At 43.8% G+C, this 22960-nt stretch overlaps 1 protein-coding gene across 8 annotated transcripts in view; it reads right to left on the bottom strand.

Moving 5' to 3' along the window:
* Positions 1–22960, bottom strand: part of LDAH (lipid droplet associated hydrolase) — a 171285-nt gene that overhangs the window by 122963 nt on the left and 25362 nt on the right. For 7 of the 8 annotated variants that reach the window (XM_069973115.1, XM_069973114.1, XM_069973113.1 and 4 more), the window contains 2 exons: positions 22554–22702; positions 8537–8671 (listed from right to left, as the gene is read on the bottom strand). In XM_069973115.1, coding sequence (XP_069829216.1) covers positions 8537–8671; positions 22554–22698 — 280 coding nt within the window. In that variant the 5' untranslated portion in view covers positions 22699–22702. Of the gene's footprint in view, positions 1–8536; positions 8672–22553; positions 22703–22800; positions 22871–22960 lie in introns of those variants that run through there. The other variant, XM_069973119.1, reaches the window with a different exon arrangement.

Below are 22960 nucleotides of genomic sequence, written 5' to 3'. Positions count from 1 at the left end.
ATTCCTACTGCTTATATTAATCTTAATGGAGTAGACTGCTATATCGATAGCCTCATCACCTGTAGAACCCCCTACACTGTCTATGCGCTTGTATGCTCGTGTCACCGCTTCTACATTGGCAAAACTAAACGCCCAATGTGGACCAGGTACAAAGAGCATGCCTATTCAGTTAGGACTGGGAAAGGCGTTCCCCGCCTTATAGAGCATGTGAATTCTGTCCACAAAGGTGACACCAGCTCCCTGCGTTTTCTGGGCTTAGAGAAGGTGGATCAACCTGATAGGGGAGGAGACAGGCATCAGTACCTCCTCAGGAGAGAGGCAACATGGATTGCCACTCTAGATGCGACCGGTCCCAATGGCCTCAATGAGAGGAATGATTGGAGTGTTTTCTTGTGAGATAATTTGTACTTGTATGTAACACATTTTTTGTTTTCACCTATTTTGAATACTATTTGCATATGCATGATGTAACCTATTTAAACTACCCTCCCCCGGTAGTGATGTAAGACTTGACAAAGCGCTGAGGCGCGAAACAGTTGTCTGCTACACGCTCCCGCACCCTTGCCACCGCTCCCTCCCTGTGATGTCTGAATAAACGCACAAAGAGATCCCTTCATCCGGTGAGTGCTTGGACTTATTTTCTATTTTATACACCGTACTGCCCTTGTCTCTGTTCGAGCACCGCGGCTACTTACCAGTGCAGTTTATTAGCCCTTAATCCGACTCCAGCGCACAGCTACTGATTGAGCAGTATTCAGACAGTGCCGGCACCTGTATCTTCCTGAAGCATTATAGTAGTTATATTCTTGTATATAGGGTGCAGTATTATAGTAGTTATATTCCTGTATATAGGAGCAGTATTACAGTAGTTATATTCTTGTATCTAGGAGCAGTATTATAGTAGTTATATTCCTGTATATAGGAGCAGTATTATAGTAGTTATGGTTCAGGGAAGAAAAAGAGTGCTGCACCTCACACCTATGGCTGATACTTGTACCTCTTGGCTGCATTAACAACATCAGAATTCTGTATGTGAATTGATCAAGCCACACTGCCCCATGTACCGCGTGCAGGTATCTGATACACATGGGTCCCTACACTAAGTCCACACTGTGCCGGTCAGCGACCACCACCCCCGCAGGCGTGCACAGTCAGGGAAGGGAGGCCATGGAACGGCCCTGCAACCCCCATGCCACAGGACCAGACCCAAAAATGCCACACCAAGACCCAGCCAGCACCACCGGCGGAGGAAGCTGCCCCCAAACAGCACAAGTCTGGATAAGGTATTGCACTCACCATAACTATCAAAGATAGAATGGGACAGACAGGAGGGATTAAAACCATGAGCACTCAGGTGTCTCCTGCTAATTGCGGTCATGTGGGTCTCACCAGGAGGAGTGCAAAACACGGAGAAAAGAGAGAAACAAAATACGGTTCAGGGAAGAAAAAGAGTGCTGCACCTCACACCTATGGCTGATACTTGTACCTCTCGGCTGCATTAACAACATCAGAATTCTGTATGTGAATTGATCAAGCCACACTGCCCCATGTACCGCGTGCAGGTATCTGATACACATGGGTCCCTACACTAAGTCCACACTGTGCCGGTCAGCGACCACCACCCCCGCAGGCGTGCACAGTCAGGGAAGGGAGGCCATGGAACGGCCCTGCAACCCCCATGCCACAGGACCAGACCCAAAAATGCCACACCAAGACCCAGCCAGCACCACCGGCGGAGGAAGCTGCCCCCAAACAGCACAAGTCTGGATAAGGTATTGCACTCACCATAACTATCAAAGATAGAATGGGACAGACAGGAGGGATTAAAACCATGAGCACTCAGGTGTCTCCTGCTAATTGCGGTCATGTGGGTCTCACCAGGAGGAGTGCAAAACACGGAGAAAAGAGAGAAACAAAATACGGTTCAGGGAAGAAAAAGAGTGCTGCACCTCACACCTATGGCTGATACTTGTACCTCTCGGCTGCATTAACAACATCAGAATTCTGTATGTGAATTGATCAAGCAACACTGCCCCATGTACCGCGTGCAGGTATCTGATACACATGGGTCCCTACACTAAGTCCACACTGTGCCGGTCAGCGACCACCACCCCCGCAGGCGTGCACAGTCAGGGAAGGGAGGCCATGGAACGGCCCTGCAACCCCCATGCCACAGGACCAGACCCAAAAATGCCACACCAAGACCCAGCCAGCACCACCGGCGGAGGAAGCTGCCCCCAAACAGCACAAGTCTGGATAAGGTATTGCACTCACCATAACTATCAAAGATAGAATGGGACAGACAGGAGGGATTAAAACCATGAGCACTCAGGTGTCTCCTGCTAATTGCGGTCATGTGGGTCTCACCAGGAGGAGTGCAAAACACGGAGAAAAGAGAGAAACAAAATACGGTTCAGGGAAGAAAAAGAGTGCTGCACCTCACACCTATGGCTGATACTTGTACCTCTCGGCTGCATTAACAACATCAGAATTCTGTATGTGAATTGATCAAGCCACACTGCCCCATGTACCGCGTGCAGGTATCTGATACACATGGGTCCCTACACTAAGTCCACACTGTGCCGGTCAGCGACCACCACCCCCGCAGGCGTGCACAGTCAGGGAAGGGAGGCCATGGAACGGCCCTGCAACCCCCATGCCACAGGACCAGACCCAAAAATGCCACACCAAGACCCAGCCAGCACCACCGGCGGAGGAAGCTGCCCCCAAACAGCACAAGTCTGGATAAGGTATTGCACTCACCATAACTATCAAAGACAGAATGGGACAGACAGGAGGGATTAAAACCATGAGCACTCAGGTGTCTCCTGCTAATTGCGGTCATGTGGGTCTCACCAGGAGGAGTGCAAAACACGGAGAAAAGAGAGAAACAAAATACGGTTCAGGGAAGAAAAAGAGTGCTGCACCTCACACCTATGGCTGATACTTGTTTTTTCCCATTCTGTTTGCTGCAGCTATGGTGAGCGCAATACCTTATCCAGACTTGTGCTGCTTGGGGGCGACCTTCTCCGCCGGCGGTGCTGGCCGGGTTCTGGTGTGGTGTTTTTGGGTCTGGTCCTGTGGCATGGGGGTCGCAGGGCCGTCCCATGGCCCCCGTTCCCTGGCTGTGCACGCCTGCGGGGTTGGTGGCCACTGACTGGCACGGTGTGGACTTAGTGTAGGGACCCATGTGTATCAGATACCGGCACGAGGTACATGGGGCAGTATGGCTTGATCAATTCATACACAAAATTCTGATGTGTTTTTTATTTAGCCAAGCGGCACTAGTATCAGCCATAGGTGTGAGGTGCAGCACTCTGTTTCTTCCCTGAACCGCATTTTGTTTCTCTCTTTTCTCCGTGTATTGCACTCCTCCTGGTGAGACCCACATGACCGCAGTTAGCAGGAGACACCTGAGTGCACATGGTTTTAATCCCTCCTGTTTTTTCCCATTCTGTTTGCTGCAGCTATGGTGAGCGCAATACCTTATCCAGACTTGTGCTGCTTGGGGGCGACCTTCTCCGCCGGCGGTGCTGGCCGGGTTCTGGTGTGGTGTTTTTGGGTCTGGTCCTGTGGCATGGGGGTCGCAGGGCCGTCCCATGGCCCCCGTTCCCTGGCTGTGCACGCCTGCGGGGTTGGTGGCCACTGACTGGCACGGTGTGGACTTAGTGTAGGGACCCATGTGTATCAGATACCGGCACGAGGTACATGGGGCAGTATGGCTTGATCAATTCATACACAAAATTCTGATGTGTTTTTTATTTAGCCAAGCGGCACTAGTATCAGCCATAGGTGTGAGGTGCAGCACTCTGTTTCTTCCCTGAACCGCATTTTGTTTCTCTCTTTTCTCCGTGTATTGCACTCCTCCTGGTGAGACCCACATGACCGCAATTAGCAGGAGACACCTGAGTGCACATGGTTTTAATCCCTCCTGTTTTTTCCCATTCTGTTTGCTGCAGCTATGGTGAGCGCAATACCTTATCCAGACTTGTGCTGCTTGGGGGCGACCTTCTCCGCCGGCGGTGCTGGCCGGGTTCTGGTGTGGTGTTTTTGGGTCTGGTCCTGTGGCATGGGGGTCGCAGGGCCGTCCCATGGCCCCCGTTCCCTGGCTGTGCACGCCTGCGGGGTTGGTGGCCACTGACTGGCACGGTGTGGACTTAGTGTAGGGACCCATGTGTATCAGATACCGGCACGAGGTACATGGGGCAGTATGGCTTGATCAATTCATACACAAAATTCTGATGTGTTTTTTATTTAGCCAAGCGGCACTAGTATCAGCCATAGGTGTGAGGTGCAGCACTCTGTTTCTTCCCTGAACCGCATTTTGTTTCTCTCTTTTCTCCGTGTATTGCACTCCTCCTGGTGAGACCCACATGACCGCAATTAGCAGGAGACACCTGAGTGCACATGGTTTTAATCCCTCCTGTTTTTTCCCATTCTGTTTGCTGCAGCTATGGTGAGCGCAATACCTTATCCAGACTTGTGCTGCTTGGGGGCGACCTTCTCCGCCGGCGGTGCTGGCCGGGTTCTGGTGTGGTGTTTTTGGGTCTGGTCCTGTGGCATGGGGGTCGCAGGGCCGTCCCATGGCCCCCGTTCCCTGGCTGTGCACGCCTGCGGGGTTGGTGGCCACTGACTGGCACGGTGTGGACTTAGTGTAGGGACCCATGTGTATCAGATACCGGCACGAGGTACATGGGGCAGTATGGCGTGGCTAAATAAAAAACACATCAGAATTTTGTGTATGAATTGATCAAGCCATACTGCCCCCTGTACCTCGTGCCGGTATCTGATACACATGGGTCCCTACACTAAGTCCACACCGTGCCAGTCAGTGGCCACCAACCCCGCAGGCGTGCACAGCCAGGGAACGGGGGCCATGGGACGGCCCTGCGACCCCCATGCCACAGGACCAGACCCAAAAACACCACACCAGAACCCGGCCAGCACCGCCGGCGGAGAAGGTCGCCCCCAAGCAGCACAAGTCTGGATAAGGTATTGCGCTCACCATAGCTGCAGCAAACAGAATGGGAAAAAACAGGAGGGATTAAAACCATGTGCACTCAGGTGTCTCCTGCTAATTGCGGTCATGTGGGTCTCACCAGGAGGAGTGCAATACACGGAGAAAAGAGAGAAACAAAATGCGGTTCAGGGAAGAAACAGAGTGCTGCACCTCACACCTATGGCTGATACTAGTGCCCCTAGGCTAAATAAAAAACGCATCAGAATTTTGTGTATGAATTGATCAAGCCATACTGCCCCATGTACCTCGTGCCGGTATCTGATACACATGGGTCCCTACACTAAGTCCACACCGTGCCAGTCAGTGGCCACCAACCCCGCAGGCGTGCACAGTCAGGGAACGGGGGCCATGGGACGGCCCTGCGACCCCCATGCCACAGGACCAGACCCAAAAACACCACACCAGAACCCGGCCAGCACCGCCGGCGGAGAAGGTCGCCCCCAAGCAGCACAAGTCTGGATAAGGAATTACACTCACCATAGCTGCAGCAAACAGAATGGGAAAAAACAGGAGGGATTAAAACCATGTGCACTCAGGTGTCTCCTGCTAATTGCGGTCATGTGGGTCTCACCAGGAGGAGTGCAAAACACGGAGAAAAGAGAGAAACAAAATGCGGTTCAGGGAAGAAACAGAGAGCTGCACCTCACACCTATGGCTGATACTAGTGCCGCTAGGCTAAATAAAAAACACATCAGAATGGTGAGACCCACATGACCGCAATTAGCAGGAGACACCTGAGTGCACATGGTTTTAATCCCTCCTGTTTTTTCCCATTCTGTCTGCTGCAGCTATGGTGAGTGCAATACCTCATCCAGACTTGTGCTGTTTGGGGGCGACCTTCTCCGCCGGCGGTGCTGGCCGGGTTCTGGTGTGGTGTTTTTGGGTCTGGTCCTGTGGCATGGGGGTCGCAGGGCCGTCCCATGGCCCCCGTTCCCTGGCTGTGCACGCCTGCTGGGTTGGTGGCCACTGACTGGCACGGTGTGGACTTAGTGTAGGGACCCATGTGTATCAGATACCGGCACGAGGTACATGGGGCAGTATGGCTTGATCAATTCATACACAAAATTCTGATGTGTTTTTTATTTAGCCTAGCGGCACTAGTATCAGCCATAGGTGTGAGGTGCAGCACTCTGTTTCTTCCCTGAACCGCATTATAGTAGTTATATTCCTGTATATAGGAGGGCAGTATCGTAGTAGTTATATGCACAAGCCAAAAAGACAGAAATGTCTTGCGTACGTTCGCGCACGCTTGCGCACGTTTTGCGGGAATTGTGGTCGCTGACCGGCACAGTGATGTTTTTTGGTTAGGGACTCATGTGTATCAGAAGACCTGCACGTGGTACATGAGGCAATATGGTTTGGCCAAATTATATACTAACTTCTGAGCTTTCGTGTCAGCCATGGGTGCGATGTGCAGCCATTTCTGTCTTTTTGGCTTGTGCATATTTTATGTATTCTGTCCCTTTTTTCATTGTGGCTAGCACTCGTGCTTTGCAAGACCCATGTGATCCAAATTAGCAGGAAGCACCTGTGTACATAAGGGGAGGATCTCCTAGTATTCTCCCATTCTACCTGCAGAGGCATGGAGAGAGAGGTAAGAGCTTGTTCACACTTGTGTTGCTTGGCGTCCACTTTTTCCGCCGGTGGCGCCTGTGGGGTCTGGGGGGGCCTTTTAGGGTCTGGTCCTGTGACAATGGGGTTGCAGGGCCATTCCGTGGCTCCCCTTCTCTGCTTGCGCACGTTTTGCGGGAATTGTGGTCGCTGACCGGCACAGTGATGTTTTTTGGTTAAGGACTCACGTGTATCAGAAGATCTGCACGTGGTACATGAGGCAATATGGTTTGGCCAAATTATATACTAACTTCTGATGTTGGTTATATTCTTGTACATAGGAGCAGTATTATAGTGGTTATATTATTGTACATAGAAGCAGTATTATAGTAGTTATATTCCTGTATATAGGGGCAGTATTATAGTAGTTATATTCTTGAATATAGGAGGCAGTATTATAGTAGTTATTTTCTTGTATATAGGGGGCAGTATTATAGTAGTTATATTCTTGTATAGAGGAGCAGTATTATAGTAGTTATATTCTTGTATATAGGAGCATTATTATAGTAGTTATATTCTTGTATATAGGAGCAGTATTATTGTAGTTATATTCCTGCATATAGGAGCAGTATTATAGTGGTTATATTATTGTACATAGAAGCAGTATTATAGTAGTTATATTCCTGTATATAGGGGCAGTATTATAGTAGTTATATTCTTGAATATAGGAGGCAGTATTATAGTAGTTATATTCCTGTATATAGGGGGCAGTATTATAGTAGTTATATTCTTGTATATAGGAGCAGTATTATAGTAGTTATATTCTTGTATATAGGAGAAGTATTATAGTAGTTATATTCCTGTGTATAGGAGCAGTATTATAGTAGTTATATTCCTGTATATAGGAGCAGTATTATAGTAGTTATATTCTTGTATATAGGAGCAGTATTATAGTAGTTATGGGTAGTGAAATACAGAAGCCTGCACCGCTCCAAAATGTGCACTGTATAGATGGAAACCAAGGATAGGTTCTGAAGCCAGACAATAAATGTGAATATGGCTGCTGGAAGGGGGTGCACACTACCGAGGCAAGGTATACTGGAGTGGAAGGAAAGAAATACGTAGTGGCACTCACCCTTTGTCATTCAGCTAAGCGGCTTTATTACAATTCACAAGTTGCGGGGAGGGAAAGGGCTCAGGTGTGTTCGCGTCCTGGGACGGCCGTTTCGGGGATACGCCCCCTTTGTCGACCAGGTGATCACCTGGTCGACAAAGGGGGCGTATCCCCGAAACGGCCGTCCCAGGACGCGAACACACCTGAGCCCTTTCCCTCCCCGCAACTTGTGAATTGTAATAAAGCCGCTTAGCTGAATGACAAAGGGTGAGTGCCACTACGTATTTCTTTCCTTCCATTATAGTAGTTATATTCCTGTATATAGGAGCAGTATTATAGTAGTTATATTCTTGTATATAGGAGTAGTATTATAGTAGATATATTCTTGTATTTAGGGGGAAGTATTATAGTAGTTATATACTTGTATATAGGAGGCATTATTATAGAAGGTACATTCTTGTACATAGAGCTTAAGGCTTTCTTATGGCATCCACTAAGACAACTGCGAATGCATACATGGGTTGTGGGACCATGCTTGCTCTGTTGTACATTTTTGCTTTTTTACATACATGTATGTGGTACACATCTAATTTGATTTGTTTGTGGGAATACCCCTTTAGGGGAAAAGACTATTTCTGAGCATTCACATGAACATGGCAGGAAGGGGGATATTGGGGTTAGTAGTCACACCTCAATTATGATACATAAATAGTTCGGATTACCTTGCAAATGATCCCAGGCTTCCAATTTGCATATAACTCACCTGATGACTAACAGGGTGTTTTTTACACCTTATCTTGTTGACTGCCCAGCTAAGCACAATACTACTAGTACAGAAAAACAGCACATACCATCTGTCATATCCATCCCTCTGGGCGGTGTGCAGAGACCTGCGTGACTGATAGCCCATACTGGATATTTTCCGTTCAATCCACAGTAAAGGGACTGCATGAAGGTTTTGTAGAATCCGACTACACCAGGATTACCTGAAGGAATAAATAACAGAATAATTATAGTAACTAAGTACATAAATGATGGATGGTGGCACCACTGATGGGCACTGTGGATAGGGGATAACATACTAGCACATGAATGCCCTTGTAAGTATCTCCTAGACCTCTAACACCTACTAAAATGTTCAGTCTCCATAGCCTAGTCCATTGAAGGGGAGCCTGTAGTGCTCCAGCTGTAGAGAAACTACAATTCCCATCATGCCAAGATAGCCAAAGCTTTGGTTTTGGCTGTCTAGGTATGATGGAAATTGTAGTTTTTTAAGAGCTGGAGGGCCGCAGGTTCCCTACCACTGGCCTGGTGCACAGACCCTTACAGGGGTAGTTCACCAAAAATGTTTTTCTTTCAACTGAATTTTCTTTCCGACTGGAGCAAAAGCACCACTTCCTGCAGGACATACAGTAGCTAATAAGTACTGGAGGAAGAGATTTTTTTTTTAATATAAGTAAATTACAACTGTCTGGCATTTTCTGGCACCAGCTGATTTGAAGGACTTTTTTTTTTTTATGAACTACCCCTTTAACCCCTTCCCGTCAGTAACATGTAAATATACATTCCTATTGCACATACCCCGTACAGTAGGAATGTATATATACGTTCCTGCACTGATGGGGCTACTGATGTGTGCGGGACCGCTGCAGTGAGAGCGGTCCCGCACACATCAGTGTGTCCGGTGCTGGAGGTAATGAGAGGCAGCTGCAATCCCGCAGCTGTGTCTTATTACCCCTTAAACGCCGCGATCTATAGCTATTGCAGCATTTAAGGTACTCAGTGACAGAACAAGCATCTGTCAATGAGTGATCGGGACCCCGGCAGCCATGCGGGTGGGGGGAGGTCACTTTCCTCCGTCCTGTCAGTTTGGCGATCCATGTACAGAGTCTGCTCTCAGGCAGGCTCTATGCATAGATCACTGATAACACTGATCTATGCTTTGCTATGTCATAGCATAGATCAGTACATGCAATCTATCGATTGCATGTTTAACAGTGATAAAAAGTGTAAGTATTAAAAACCCTTATAAACCTCCTCCCAATTAAAGTTTAAAATACCCCCCCTTGCCCATTATAAAAATAAAAAATAAAAAATAAACATATTACATATCGCAGCGTTATAACAAAAAAAAAACACCAGGATTGTTGATTTTAATAAATTACATATCAGAAAAAAAAATTAATAACAAGCGATCAGGGAGAAACATTGCATTAAAGAAGTTATCCAGCGCTACAAAAACACTACAAAAAGTTGTGCTGTCTCTGGATGCAAGTGGCCATGTTTCTGTAGCGCCAAACAACCCCTTTTATCTGACCCGGACTTTTGTGCATCAAAGGGCTTTGTCTTGAAGGGGTTAATGACAGTAAATAGAGTCCCTATGATTCCGTAGTACAAAGCAGAAGGAACTCTAAGTGCACATAAAACCATAGTCATACCGTAGCACAGAGTGGACCAATAGCAGTCTATAGATACTCTATAACAGTGGTGTGTGTATATGTATATATATATATATATATATATATATATATATATATGACCATGTGCTTGAGGCCTAAGGGAATTCTGTAGCGATATGAGAACACAAACAATATATATAAAACCATAAATAAAATAATTAGAACAGCTTAAAAAAAAAACGATATATAAAAGTCCATGTCGAGGCCTAGAACACATGTGCAGCGTAACATTCCCCTGCCCGGGTTAGGTGTTGCAGTGTAATAGTGATACATCACTGCACCTTACCTCCAGGATTTCATCTGCTCAAATTAAATCCATTTCTGGGCAATTCAGACAGTAGTAGAGGAGAATTACCTTATTGTTTGGATAGTAAAACCCAGGTCTTAGCTCACACGGGCACCCCCACTCCTCCCTGGCCCACCTTTAAATTTAGTGCACTTTGTGGATTTGTTTTGGCTACAAAGTATTTTTCTTGAAGTCCAGATGAGCACTTCCAAGTCTTTTCAAATATTTAGTAGGAAATGTTAGGCATTAAATCCTCATCATATGAAATTCAGGGAACAGCTGTTGAGAGCGGCTGAATGGAAGCAAATGTTTGCAAGGCTGGTGGTAGTAGGTGACTGCATGGAGGGGAGCGGGGGTCTGCTCCTCCACCTAACATGCCTGCACAATGCATTAAACTGTTTACAGTCAACACATTGGGCCTGACCTCTAAACAGCTTCTCTTTCCTAACACTGCAATTACAATATCCACTTTCAACCAAACACTAAATTCTATTATCTTTTCAAGGAACGGGAAAAAAAATGTTAGCTCTCTAATTTCTTGGAACAAGTAACATGCCCTAAGGGGCCCTGTGGTCGCGGAGTAGTGGACAAGGCAGTGAAAGTAGTAGGGGGGAACGGTCCACCTGTTAAGACTAAGGGTAAACTATGTACAGATGAGCGCACCTGTGACCAATGCTACAGTAGCTCCAAACAAAAAACACCTCCCCCCCCAACGATATAAGGCTAGGGCTTCAGTGAGACTTTCTCTAAAAAGAGAAAAAAAACACTGTGATGTTGCTGTTCATGTGGGTGAACTGGAAAAAAGTTGTGGCTATATTTCCTTTGCAAAATCACCGCAAAATCATATTTTTAATGCTGTAAAACAAGATATAATCCGTACTTTGTATTGGTCCCTTGCTTGCTTATATGCAACTTTTTGATCACTTTCTATTACAATTTTTCCAGATTTCATGTGACCAAACTTCAGCAATTTTGCACTTGGGCATTTTTTTTTGTGCTTAGGCTGGGTTCACACTACGCTTTTGCAATCCGTTTTTTTTAAAACGGATGAAAAACAGATGGAAAAAACGGATGCATGTGTGTGCATCCGTTTTGATCAGTCTTTCTATTGAATTCCATTATATTAAAAAAAAAAAAAAAAAAAAAACGCATCTGTTTATTTTAACGGACACAAAAATAAGGCCGACTACGTTTTTGTGTACGTAAAAAAAAAAATTCTTTTTCATCAGTTTATTTTTATAATGGAATTCAATGGAAAAACAGATCAAAATGGATGCACACACATGCATCCGTTCATCCGTTTAAAAAAAACGGATTGCAAAAACGTAGTGTGAACCCGGTCTTACACGGTTTACTGCGCGAGATCAGGAATGTGATAATTTAATAGTTCAGGCGATTTGGCATGTGGCGATATCAAATATGTTTATTTAGTTATATATTTATTGTTAAAAAACAGTAAAAGGGGGTGATTTAAACTTTTAATTTGGGATGAGATTTTTTTATTATTAAAATGAAAACAACGTTTTTTTTTAACAGTAATTTTTAGCCCCCCTAAGGCACTAATTGCTCATAGGGATCAATGCAGTGTATATGTACTGAATTGATCAATGCTATCTCTGCTTGATTACTGAGGGCTGCTGTAGCCACTAGTAATCAGGCACTGAGGCGGGAGCAGTGTCATTATGTCCCTGTGGCCCGGTAAGTATAACAGATTTGGTCCTCACGATGTGATTGTAAGTACCCGATCTGCCACTAGAACACTGAGGATGGAGTCTTTCATGGCATTTAAATACCGCTGCCAGTTTTGACAGTGGCATTTAAATGGTACATAAGCCGGCACGACCAATTGACTCGTGTTGGCTAATAGATGCGGTCCTGGGCCGGGTAGAGGGTGTGAGGTATAAGACATATGAGGAAATATATAAGGATGTAAATCTGTATAGTATGGAGGAAAGAAGGTATAGGGGAGACATGATCAAAACTTTTATATATGTTAAAGGACTAATAATAAAGAAATTTAACAGGAGAACATGTTCAAGGGACATAATCTGAGATTAGTTAGGGGGAAAATCTCTACTGAAAGAGTAGTAGATGCTTGGATTAAACTTTCAGCAGATGTGGTAGCTAAATCTACAATAAGTGAATGCAAAGCTCCCTGAGATAAACGTATATCTATCCTACGATAAGATTGCTGACAATCTTCTATGTTTCTACTTGTAGGGTCAGTTCAGTAGGTGTATAAGCTGTTATAACTAAAGGAAGGTGGCACCACTGACTTCTGCAATGTTACCGTGTTTCCTCAAAAATAAGTCGCCCTCCTAAAATAAGACACCCCAACTACCCTAAAGTAAGGCATCCCCCGAAAATAAGGCACCCTGTAACCTAAACTAGGGCGCCCCCGAAAGTAAGGCACTGTTTCCACCCACCGCCACCCAGGACTCCCCTCGTGGAGCTTCACTGCCAGCCCTGCAGGCAGTTTAGTTCATGGCCCCCACGACCTCCGCACATCCCGCCGCACGCCACAGCCCGTCCCACTGCACACTGCCACCCGTCCTGCAAGGATGTGAGGTCGGGGGGGGGGGGGATGTAGGCGGGAAAGAAATGAGACATACCTCAAAAATAAGTCATAGTGGCTGTTTTTGAGTAAAAAGTTTTTGGGGATACGTGGTATCTGGGGGCCTAACAGCAATAATAGGATACTATAAGACATTATTGGGGCACTATACAGGACAGGGAAAATGGACACACTTATAATTTTTCACTAAACGATGAATATGCTTTATTTGGTTAAACTGGAATACCCCTTTAATTTTTAAGAGAGACCATAAGAATAATTTATAGAAAAGGCATGTTATGATATCATTCCCCTATATTGCATCTTTCCATCTTTCCTAAGCTTTTTATAGCCTTGTATCATGTCTGGCACAAAGGAGATACACAAGAGGCCTTCAGATTGGGAGTACTCGCTAATAAAGACACGCATATCCATAGTGATGCATAGCACGGCTCTTCCTACGTGGGATCAAACAAAATGGATGTGGTTAGGAAGTCTGCTAGCGGGGATTTGACTTATAAAGGATCCTGAGGACACATCCTGATTTTAATGTGGTCCAGAGCGCAGGTATCACGGGGGGATTATTGGGCTTCAGGACAACTTCTTTGAGCAAAGTTAGAGATGTCTCTATCAATTCACTGCTGGAGCGATATGTTACTATAAGAGAACCTCGGACGTGAGGATAGGAAGAGTCCGCGAGCTAAAATCTACTTGTTCTTCTATAAATTGAGAGTCCTCCACATCTTTGGACACCGAGGGCAGCTTCATGGAAACGACGTCTAATATCACAATAAGATTGTTCCCTTTTCTATAAGCCAGGACTCGATTTCGATCATTTCAGTCTAAGGCTGGGTTTACATTATGTTTTTGCAATCTGTTTTTTATTTTTCAAGAAATGGATTAAAAACGGATGGAAAAAAAAGGATGCATGTGTGCATCAATTTTTCCATTGGATTCCATTATAAAAAGACTGATCAAAACGGATCCGTTTTTTTTTTTTTTTTAATGAACGCAAAAACGTAGTTGACCTCATTTTTATGTTTCGACCAGTTTCGATCCGTTTTTTTAAATGGAATTCAATGGAAAAACGGATAAAAAAAACTGATTGCATAACCGTAGTGTGAACCCAGCCTAACACAGTAAAAAGATTTTTTTTTTTACGGTCAGGCACACTTACTCATCTGGGTTGATCACAGCCTCTGGTGTAAGGCTATTCCCAATCCCGTAAGGTGTATGGTATGTTCCGATCCCGCTGTGGGATCATGTGACTGTGCCCCTGACCATCTACTACATGCAGTGTGTTGATCAGTATCTCCTACATAAATCTAAAAAAAGCCTGTGCAGAACAGGGTCCACTGACCCCCTCCTGTCTAGTGTGAAGGTGGCTGGCTTCATGCCAAAGTATTTACAAGTCACCACTGAACCTGCCCCAAAGAATCCAGCTGCTTCCATAATCCCAGTATCTTCCTGAATACAGAGAACTGTAACCAGACCATTAGCCACCTCACCGGATGGGCCGGGAGCCTAAGGGTACTATTACACAAAGCGATTTTTCAACGATCAGCGATTAACGATAACAAACGACCACTATGGCGAACGACCTGAAATTGTTCGCCCAATTACACAGAAAGATGATTGTTACTTAATATATGAGTATTGTAAGTAATTATTGGTGAGTGATGGAACCAATTAAAGACATTTACATTATTTCCTATGGGAAGACATTGTACAATGCTATACGTTTGTCCAGTAGGTGTCTCACTTTCTGGAAAACTGCAGTCGAAGCTTCATCACTAAAGCCTTATGCCAGGGATAGGGAACCTTTGGTCCTTAAGCTGTTGCAAAACTACAATTCCCATCATGCCCGGACCACAAAGCTTTAGCTTTGGCTGTCCCAGCATGATGGGAATCAAAGTTTTGCAACAGCTTGAGGGGCGAAGGTTCCTTATCCCTACCTCGTGCAAACGTTCATTGTTTTTTTCTGGTCCTTATATTCTTATATTTTCATATATTCTTATATATTCATATTTTTTTTCTTGTTTTTTGCAGATCTGTTAAATCAGTACTGTACTAGTTTGAACAAAGTGGATCAGGTTATAAAAAAAAGGTGGAACCAGTTTGCCTATTGAAGATCTGCATTTTTTGCAGATGATACAGTCACAATCCGTAGAAAATAGCGGATCCCATTGACTTCTATTGGTGAATCTATACAAAAAAACAAAAAAAAAAACACTAGGACATGTCCGTTTTTTTTTTTTTTTTTTTACGGATCAGAACAAATTTGTTCTACTGACTCATAATCTTGTTATAAGTAATAAGACTCGTAATCTACTAACGGTGTGAATGGCCTTATAGAAATCAATGGGCAATAACTCAAGTATCCGCAATTGCAGCCACAATTATGGAACACATATACAGAAAAAAGGAAAGAAACCTAGGGTATATAGATGAGGCGCACACCTGGAATATGGTACAGAAATAACTTTATTAAACTGGCTGCAAACAAGTTAAAAACATCTAAAATCCAAACAACGGCATCCTCCTAAAATACAGGAGGATGCTCACTGTGTAACAGAGAACCAAGCGCCCCACGCGTATCGCCGCTGCCTGGCGGCGATACGCGTGGGGCACTTGGTTCTCTGTTACACTGGGACTATTTACACTCAGGTGGTATTTATTGTATGCCACTGTGTATTATGCCTATTTTATGCACTGAACATCTTGTGGAATGCATTGCTTTAGTCCCTCTCTAGCTCATTTTGCATAGTGGTGTGACAGTAAGTGCCAGGAAAAAAATCACTTTATGTAAATTTCCCGTAATAAGTGTATATTGGTGATTTATATAACTTTTGGGGGGCAATACAATACTTTAATAAAAAATTTTTGCCGGACTTCTCCTTCAACTATATATTTTCTGTTTTTATTTTATTTTATCATACACTTTAAATTGACCCAATAATTGGCCGATGCAAAAACCATCCTGTAAGGGTAGCTTCACACGTACCGTATCGCTGCGTTTTTGGTGCGGTTTTTACATGCCAGTTTTGATTTTCACATGAAAATCATTTGAAAATCAAAACGCGCATGTAAAAAACGCAGCAAAAACGCAGCGATAAAAATGCAGCGTTAAATACGCAGCGATACGGTACGTTGTGAAGGCACCCTTACTGTGAATACAAGGAATACAGTGTACCTTATACCTGGAGAAGACAGCACTGCTACTTCTGAGTACAGCTGATCTCTGATATTACGGCTTGTTCCTCTTTACAATGCTAGAAGGACGCCAGGTATACAGTCAATGTTTTACTGAACCTGATACTTGTGTATTCCTCTGATACCTATTCACACCTTATATACAGAATAACACCTGCCCTTGTTGTTGTAATAAACAATAGGTAACCTGGCTGATAGTCAATAGTCCCTTGCACCTATGGATTACACGCAGTGATTTCATGTAGCAGCTGGGACATCTGTAAGAGATATTGCACAGCTATGACATTATCAAAGGACACGACCCAGTACACCACTAGGGTTTTAATTAAGACACCCCGATACGATGCAAACCCCGTGAGTAGACATTGGGGACGCTAGCACAATGTGGTAATGTGTTTTATGATGCTCGGGAAGCCCGGCACTTCCATTGTGCTCGGATTATAAAGAAGTGATAGTCTGAGAATCAGGTGCCTGGAATGTGTTAAACATTACCGTCCTCGGCCTAAATACATGCATGTGTGAGAGGAGCGCTGCAGCCATGACAGGCTCGACACAATCATCTATTGTTCCCTCTGCGCTATTTCCTCACAGGAGTTTGCAGTTCTAGTTTTGCTGAGATTTATTTAGTTGATGAATGCAAAATTCCTTTAATCCGGCATGGCAAATGTGCAGGTTTAGGAGACTGCCACAAAAAAACCCCTCTGATTTTGGTCTAGTAAGTTTCTGGACTAGCCTGCAATTCAGAAGCATAAAGTACTGGACGGGTAATGTGGTTATACAATTTAGATGGCTGGTGGATATCATTTGACATACAATTATTCATACGCAGTTTTTATGCTCTTAACAGGGTAATAAGCTGCTGCCAGCAACTTTAGTGGCTGCTGATCTACCCTGAAAAGGATCAGGCATGTCATTGAGTACCAGAATAAAACATACTACATACACTACCAGAACCAAGCTCATAACATAGATGCAGTACCTGAACCAAAGTTTTTACATAAATTCAATTCTAGAATTAAGCTATGCTGTATAGCTTAATTGTAGAATTGAATTTATGTAATAACTTTGGTTCAGGTACTGCACCTATATTATGAGCTTGGTTCTGGTAGTGTATGTAGTTTGTTTTATTCTAGTACTGTATATATGTTATGAGGTTTGTTCTGGTACTGTATATATGTTTTGAGGTTGGTTCTGGTACTGTATATATGTTATGAGGTTTGTTCTGGTACTGTATATAACAAAGTGTCAATGTCGTTTTTTTGTTTTTTTTTGCTGAACTCAATAGTACAGGCGATTTTAAGAAAGTTTGTTATTGGGTTTATTAGCAGAAAAATGCATTTTTATCATGAAAAACCAGTTTGAAGCTCTCCCCCTGTCTTCATGGTTCTGTATGGAGAGGGGAGGGGTGGGGGAAATGAGGCACAAAAACAGGACAACAAAGAGTTAATTTACAGCTACATCCCTGGGCTATCTCCTCAGAAATCAGCACTGACCTCTCTGACCTCTGAATACCGTCTTTCACACATCTTCCACTGTGTAATCCTTTGTTCTCTGCTGGCAACTAATCTCTCTCCTCCCTCCTCCCCTCTCCCCTCTCCATAAATTACACAGGGCTCGACTGATATAAACTAGTCGAGATTTCCTGATAATGAGCAGTGAATGCAGGGGGGGAGGAGACTTGGGGAAAGGCTTTTTGAATGCAGATAATGGCAGATAATGCAGATATTTGCCTAATAAACCCAATTACAAAGTTTCTTAAAATCGCCTGTACTTTCTGCAAAAAAAATGAAACGACAGTGACACTTTAAGAGAAGTAGAGAGCACTGCATCAGATCGGAGAGAATACACCACTTCCTGCAGGGCACACAGCAGCTGATAAGTACTAGAAGACTGGAGAGTTTTTAAATAGTAGAAATGTAAAATTCTATATAACTTTTCAGTTTGAAAGAAAACTTTTTCCGCTGGAGTACCCCTTTAAAAGGGTTTTCCTACTAAAGTAAGCAATACGCATTACTAGATTAGGCCATTATTTAGTAAGGTGTCACAACATATCACAACATTATTGGATGGAATATACTTCTAAAGATCATTAGCTCATTGCATTCAATGATAGGGAAAGAAGAAGTTACTGAATGCACCTGCCCAGACTATGTATACAGCCTGTAACCCCCAACTACTATCACCCCCACCCCTGTTTTATGACAGTCCCTAAACTGTAACAACCAGTTAAAGTTTTATGAACTAAACCCAATGTCTATCAGTATCAGTAGTAACCCTGCCGCTGTAAAACATACTCTCATCACCTGCAATGTCCAAACTTTAACATTTCTGCTTTTTGATTTCCAGATGTGCCTAGAACTAAAAAGAATGAAATGGAAAGAAAAAAAGCAAAAAAAAAACAAAAAAAAAAAACAGCAGCCTCTCCCGTAGAACAACATGTCAGTGAGCGAACACGCGGCAAGAAAAACAAAAAGCAGAAATAATGGGATAGGACGTCTCTCCTTAGAAGATCATGAAACTCGAGCCCTCAATAACATGCAAGACACTACCAATTTCCTCCGAAAATGTGTCACCGGGTTCCATATAGCCAGAAGGGATCCAAGTACTATCAAATACAGCAGGAACTCTGGCAGGGAAACAGAAGAGGAGTCAGGGACTTAGGCCAACAGGCTCGGCAACGGAAAAAAAAAAAAAAATTATATAAAAAGAAATTATAGTCGGGAATTGTTAGAATCAAAATATCCAAATATGAGCGATAGCCGCAAAAAATGTTATGCTTTACATCACACGTTATCAAATAGAAACTAAATATAAACTAAACGTTCCGAGGAAAAACCACAAAAAAAATATATATAGATGACAAAACGGAGCTTGTTTACACCGTAGGAAGAAAGCGAGGAGCGGTAGATGTGGAGATAGCGGGCTGCGCTCTGAGGTTTCGATGGAAGAAAAAACACGTGGGAAGGCGCTTTACATATCAAAGTAGTAGTGCAAAGTCGGACCACATTTTCCCAGACATGAGTAGCAACAAACACAGAAGATATACAAAACCATATGAGAGGAAAGCACGGTGGTAATTACACGGAGGGATTTTATCCCCTTTGCATCGCTGGTCACATGGGTGCAGGGGGGGGGGGTCGGAATACATTAGCTGAACACACTGCGGTTCCATGGGCCTAATGAACAGCAAAGCAGAAGGATACAGCAGGAGTCTGACCTCACAATCAGGTCATATGTGGCCTCTAATAATGCTCCCTCTGAGATGGTGAAAGCCCAGAGTCTCCGTGGAGTACAGACGGTTTGGTGAAAGTTGAAAATATTTGTATGTGGAATAAGACTTAAAGGGGTACTCCAATGAAAATCTTTTTTTTTTGTTTCAGAAAGTTATCTAGATTTGTAATTAACTTCTATTTAAAAATCTCAAGTCTTCCAGTACTTATCAGCTGCTGTATTCCTTGCAGGAAGTGGTGTATTCTGACAAAGAGCTCTCTGCTGTCACCTCTGTCCATGTCAGGAACTGTCCAGAGCAGCAGCAAATTCCCATAGAAAACCTCTCCTGCCCTGGACAGTTCCTGACATGGACAGAGGTGGCAGCAGAGAGCACTGTGTCAGACTGGAGAGAATACACCACTTCCTGTGGGACATACAGCAGCTGATAAGCTGATATTTTTAAATAGAAGTAATTTACAAAACTATATAACTTCCTGAAACCAGTTGGTTTGAAAGAAAAAGATTTTCGTCGGAGTAGGGATTTTCTTTGTATTACAGTTATTAAAAAAAGACATAAAAAAATTACCGACTGTATCAAGATATTGTCAATGGGTGGTGGGACCCCCGTGGATCAAGAGAATAGTGAATAACGTGGCGGATGGAAATGTGTGCCGCCACCCAACTCAGCTCTGGTGGCCTGAAGAAGACAACAGAGAACTGCGCCCAGTTGATGGACCCTACTGGTCAAACGGCCATCAACCTACATAAATCCGGACGGAGCCAATTTTCATTTTTGCTCTTTTTCTCATCCTTGTGTTCAAAAAGCCATAGCGCCTGCATTATTTCACCTACAGACCCACATGAGCCCTTATTTTTTGTGACACTAATTGTACTTTGCATTGACCGCCTTAATTTTTCCATAAAATTTGCTGCACAACCATAAAAAAAATTATTTGTGCAGTGAAATTGAAAAAAACTGACTTGTTATATATGTTCCTCAAGTTAGTACGATTACAGCGATATTTAAATTGTTTAACTTTGTTTTTATCTGAAGGCTTTTAAAAAATTAAAACCTTTAAAAAAAAAAAAAAAAACAATCTTCAAATCGCTCCATTCCCATCCTTATAACGCTTTTATCCTTTGGTCTTTGGGGCTGTGTGAGGTGTCATTTTTGGCGCCATGATCTGTACTTTCTATAGGTATCTTGATTGCGCATATGTGACTTTTTGATCATTTTTAATGCAATTTTACTGGATTTGATGTGACAAAAAAATCAGCACTTTGGCGGGTTTTTGCGCTTATGCTGTTTATCAGGAATGTGATAATTTAATAGTTATAATTTAATTTAATAGTTATAATTTAATAGTTAGTTTGTTTATTTATTTAATTTTATTTATAAAATAGGAAAAGGGGGTGATTCAAACTTTTATTAGAGGAGGGTTTTTTTTATTAATGAAAAAAACTTATTTTTTTCTCTTACTTTAACTTTTAGTCCCCCTGGGGGACTTTTATTATTACTACACTGATCTCTCATAGAGATCAGTGTAGTATACCTATAATACACTGAATCCATGAGATGAGTGATAGATTGCTCTGGGCTGCTGGAGCCGCAAGCAATCTATTATCTATTATTGGCCGGGCAGGAAGAAGGGATCGCCCCTCAGCGATCGCATTGCAGAGGGGCGATCTCCCCCACTAGACACCAGGGATGGGGCTGTAACAGCTAGTTAGACGCAGCTGTCAGCTTTCACAGCTGCATCTAACTAGCTAATTAGCCAGGCTCGGCGATTAGCCGTGGCAGCTAATACGTACACCCCGCCCCTCCCCTTTGTGGAATGAGGTTGCAAAGCATGCTCACAAATATGTCTCAAACAAAGAACAGAGTCCAGAAAAGTTCACTGGGTCTATGTCCATACAGCTTGCCATAAAGCATTTCACTAAATGCTGTGTGGAAAAAATAAAAAGAGACAAGATAGATGCCCCTTAAAGGGAACCTGTCACCCCCCGTGCCGGGGTGACAGGCTCTCGACCCCCCGTTAGAGACCCCTATACTCACCTAATCCTGACGGGTCCCGCTTCTGGAGGTGGTCGGGTCACGGAGATCTCAGCCGCTGCAGCCCGGCGCGCGCGCTGAGAGGTGAGTCCAACACCCATAGAGAATGACGGAGCGCTGGACTCTCCTGTCATTCTCTATGGGTGTTGGACTCATCTCTCAGCGTGCGCGCCGGGCTGCAGCGGCTGAGATCTTCATCACCCGACCACCTCCAAAAGCGGGACCCGGCGGGATTAGGTGAGTATAGGGGGCTCTAACGGGGGGTCGGGAGCCTGTCACCCCGGCACGGGGGGGTGACAGGTTCCCTTTAAGGCTGGGTTCACACACAGTATATTTCAGGCCATATTTGGTCCTCATGTCAGGTCCCCATAGCAACCAAAACCAGGAGTGGATTAAAAACACAGAAAGGATCTGTTCTCACAATGTTGAAATTGAGTGGATGGCTGCCATATAACAGTAAATAACGGCCATTATTTAATATAACAGCTGTTGTTTTAAAATAACAGCAAATATTTACCATTAAATGACGGCCATCCACTCAATTACAACATTGTGTGAGCCTTTCTGTGTTTTTAATCCACTCCTGGTTTTGGTTGCTATAAGGACCTGACATGAGGACTAAATACTGCCTGAAATATACTGTGTGTGAACCCAGCCTTATAATGTGGTAAAAATAAAGAGTGAAATTTTCAAATTTCAGCCCAGGTGCAGATTTTTGCATGGACCAGATTTCCCCCCCATGCTAAGGACCTCATCTGGTGCCTGATTGATTATGATTTATGGGCAAAAATCTACACCTGCCCTGGAGGCAGCCACAGATCCTCCCCATTTACTAAGTAAATTCGGCGGAGAGCGTGGTGGCGAAGTTTTATGTTAGACCTGATAACCCTTGATCAAAAATTGTAAAATTACAATAAGAAAATAGAAACACATTAGAAAAGAAGAACATGTTCCAGTATCTGGCTGTGATCAGTAAAAACATATTGTGCCGATACAATCCCTTTAAAAGTCTTCATTTTATACAGACCTACTATGTCACTGGTGCGGCCTAAAATGTAGAGGGTCGTAATGTAAATAATGGTTGAGCTCTCACCTGGAATGATGAAGAACAGCAGTTTTGGTGGCGCTTCATCTGAAGTTTTCTGCAGATCCCTCCAAGGCCCAAATTTAAGGACTTGCGTAGCAGCTCCGAGGCAGTACATAAATTCATCATGTATAGGGATATGTTCTTCTGACATCTTACTACAAGATTAAAAGATGACATTTGTTAAATATGGCAAAAGGTAACTGGTTTAGGATTGCCATGTGCCAACAAACACAATTAAAAGGGAATGTGTCACCTAGTTGCTGTGCAGATCACTTTACAGCAGCCTCCTCTTATCACCACAGACACAACAGGAAGTCTCAGCTTAGTTTTAGCCCCAGAATAAATACTGCAAGATATCAGGATTATTTTATAATATAGATAGAAAAATGGAAAATTTGAAAACGTCACCAAAA

Source organism: Dendropsophus ebraccatus, chromosome 6 (assembly GCF_027789765.1).
Source record: "Dendropsophus ebraccatus isolate aDenEbr1 chromosome 6, aDenEbr1.pat, whole genome shotgun sequence".
Classification (NCBI taxonomy): domain Eukaryota; kingdom Metazoa; phylum Chordata; class Amphibia; order Anura; family Hylidae; genus Dendropsophus; species Dendropsophus ebraccatus.
The sequence above is the reverse complement of the archived record's forward strand: the minus strand, read 5'-3'. Positions and strand labels throughout refer to the sequence as shown.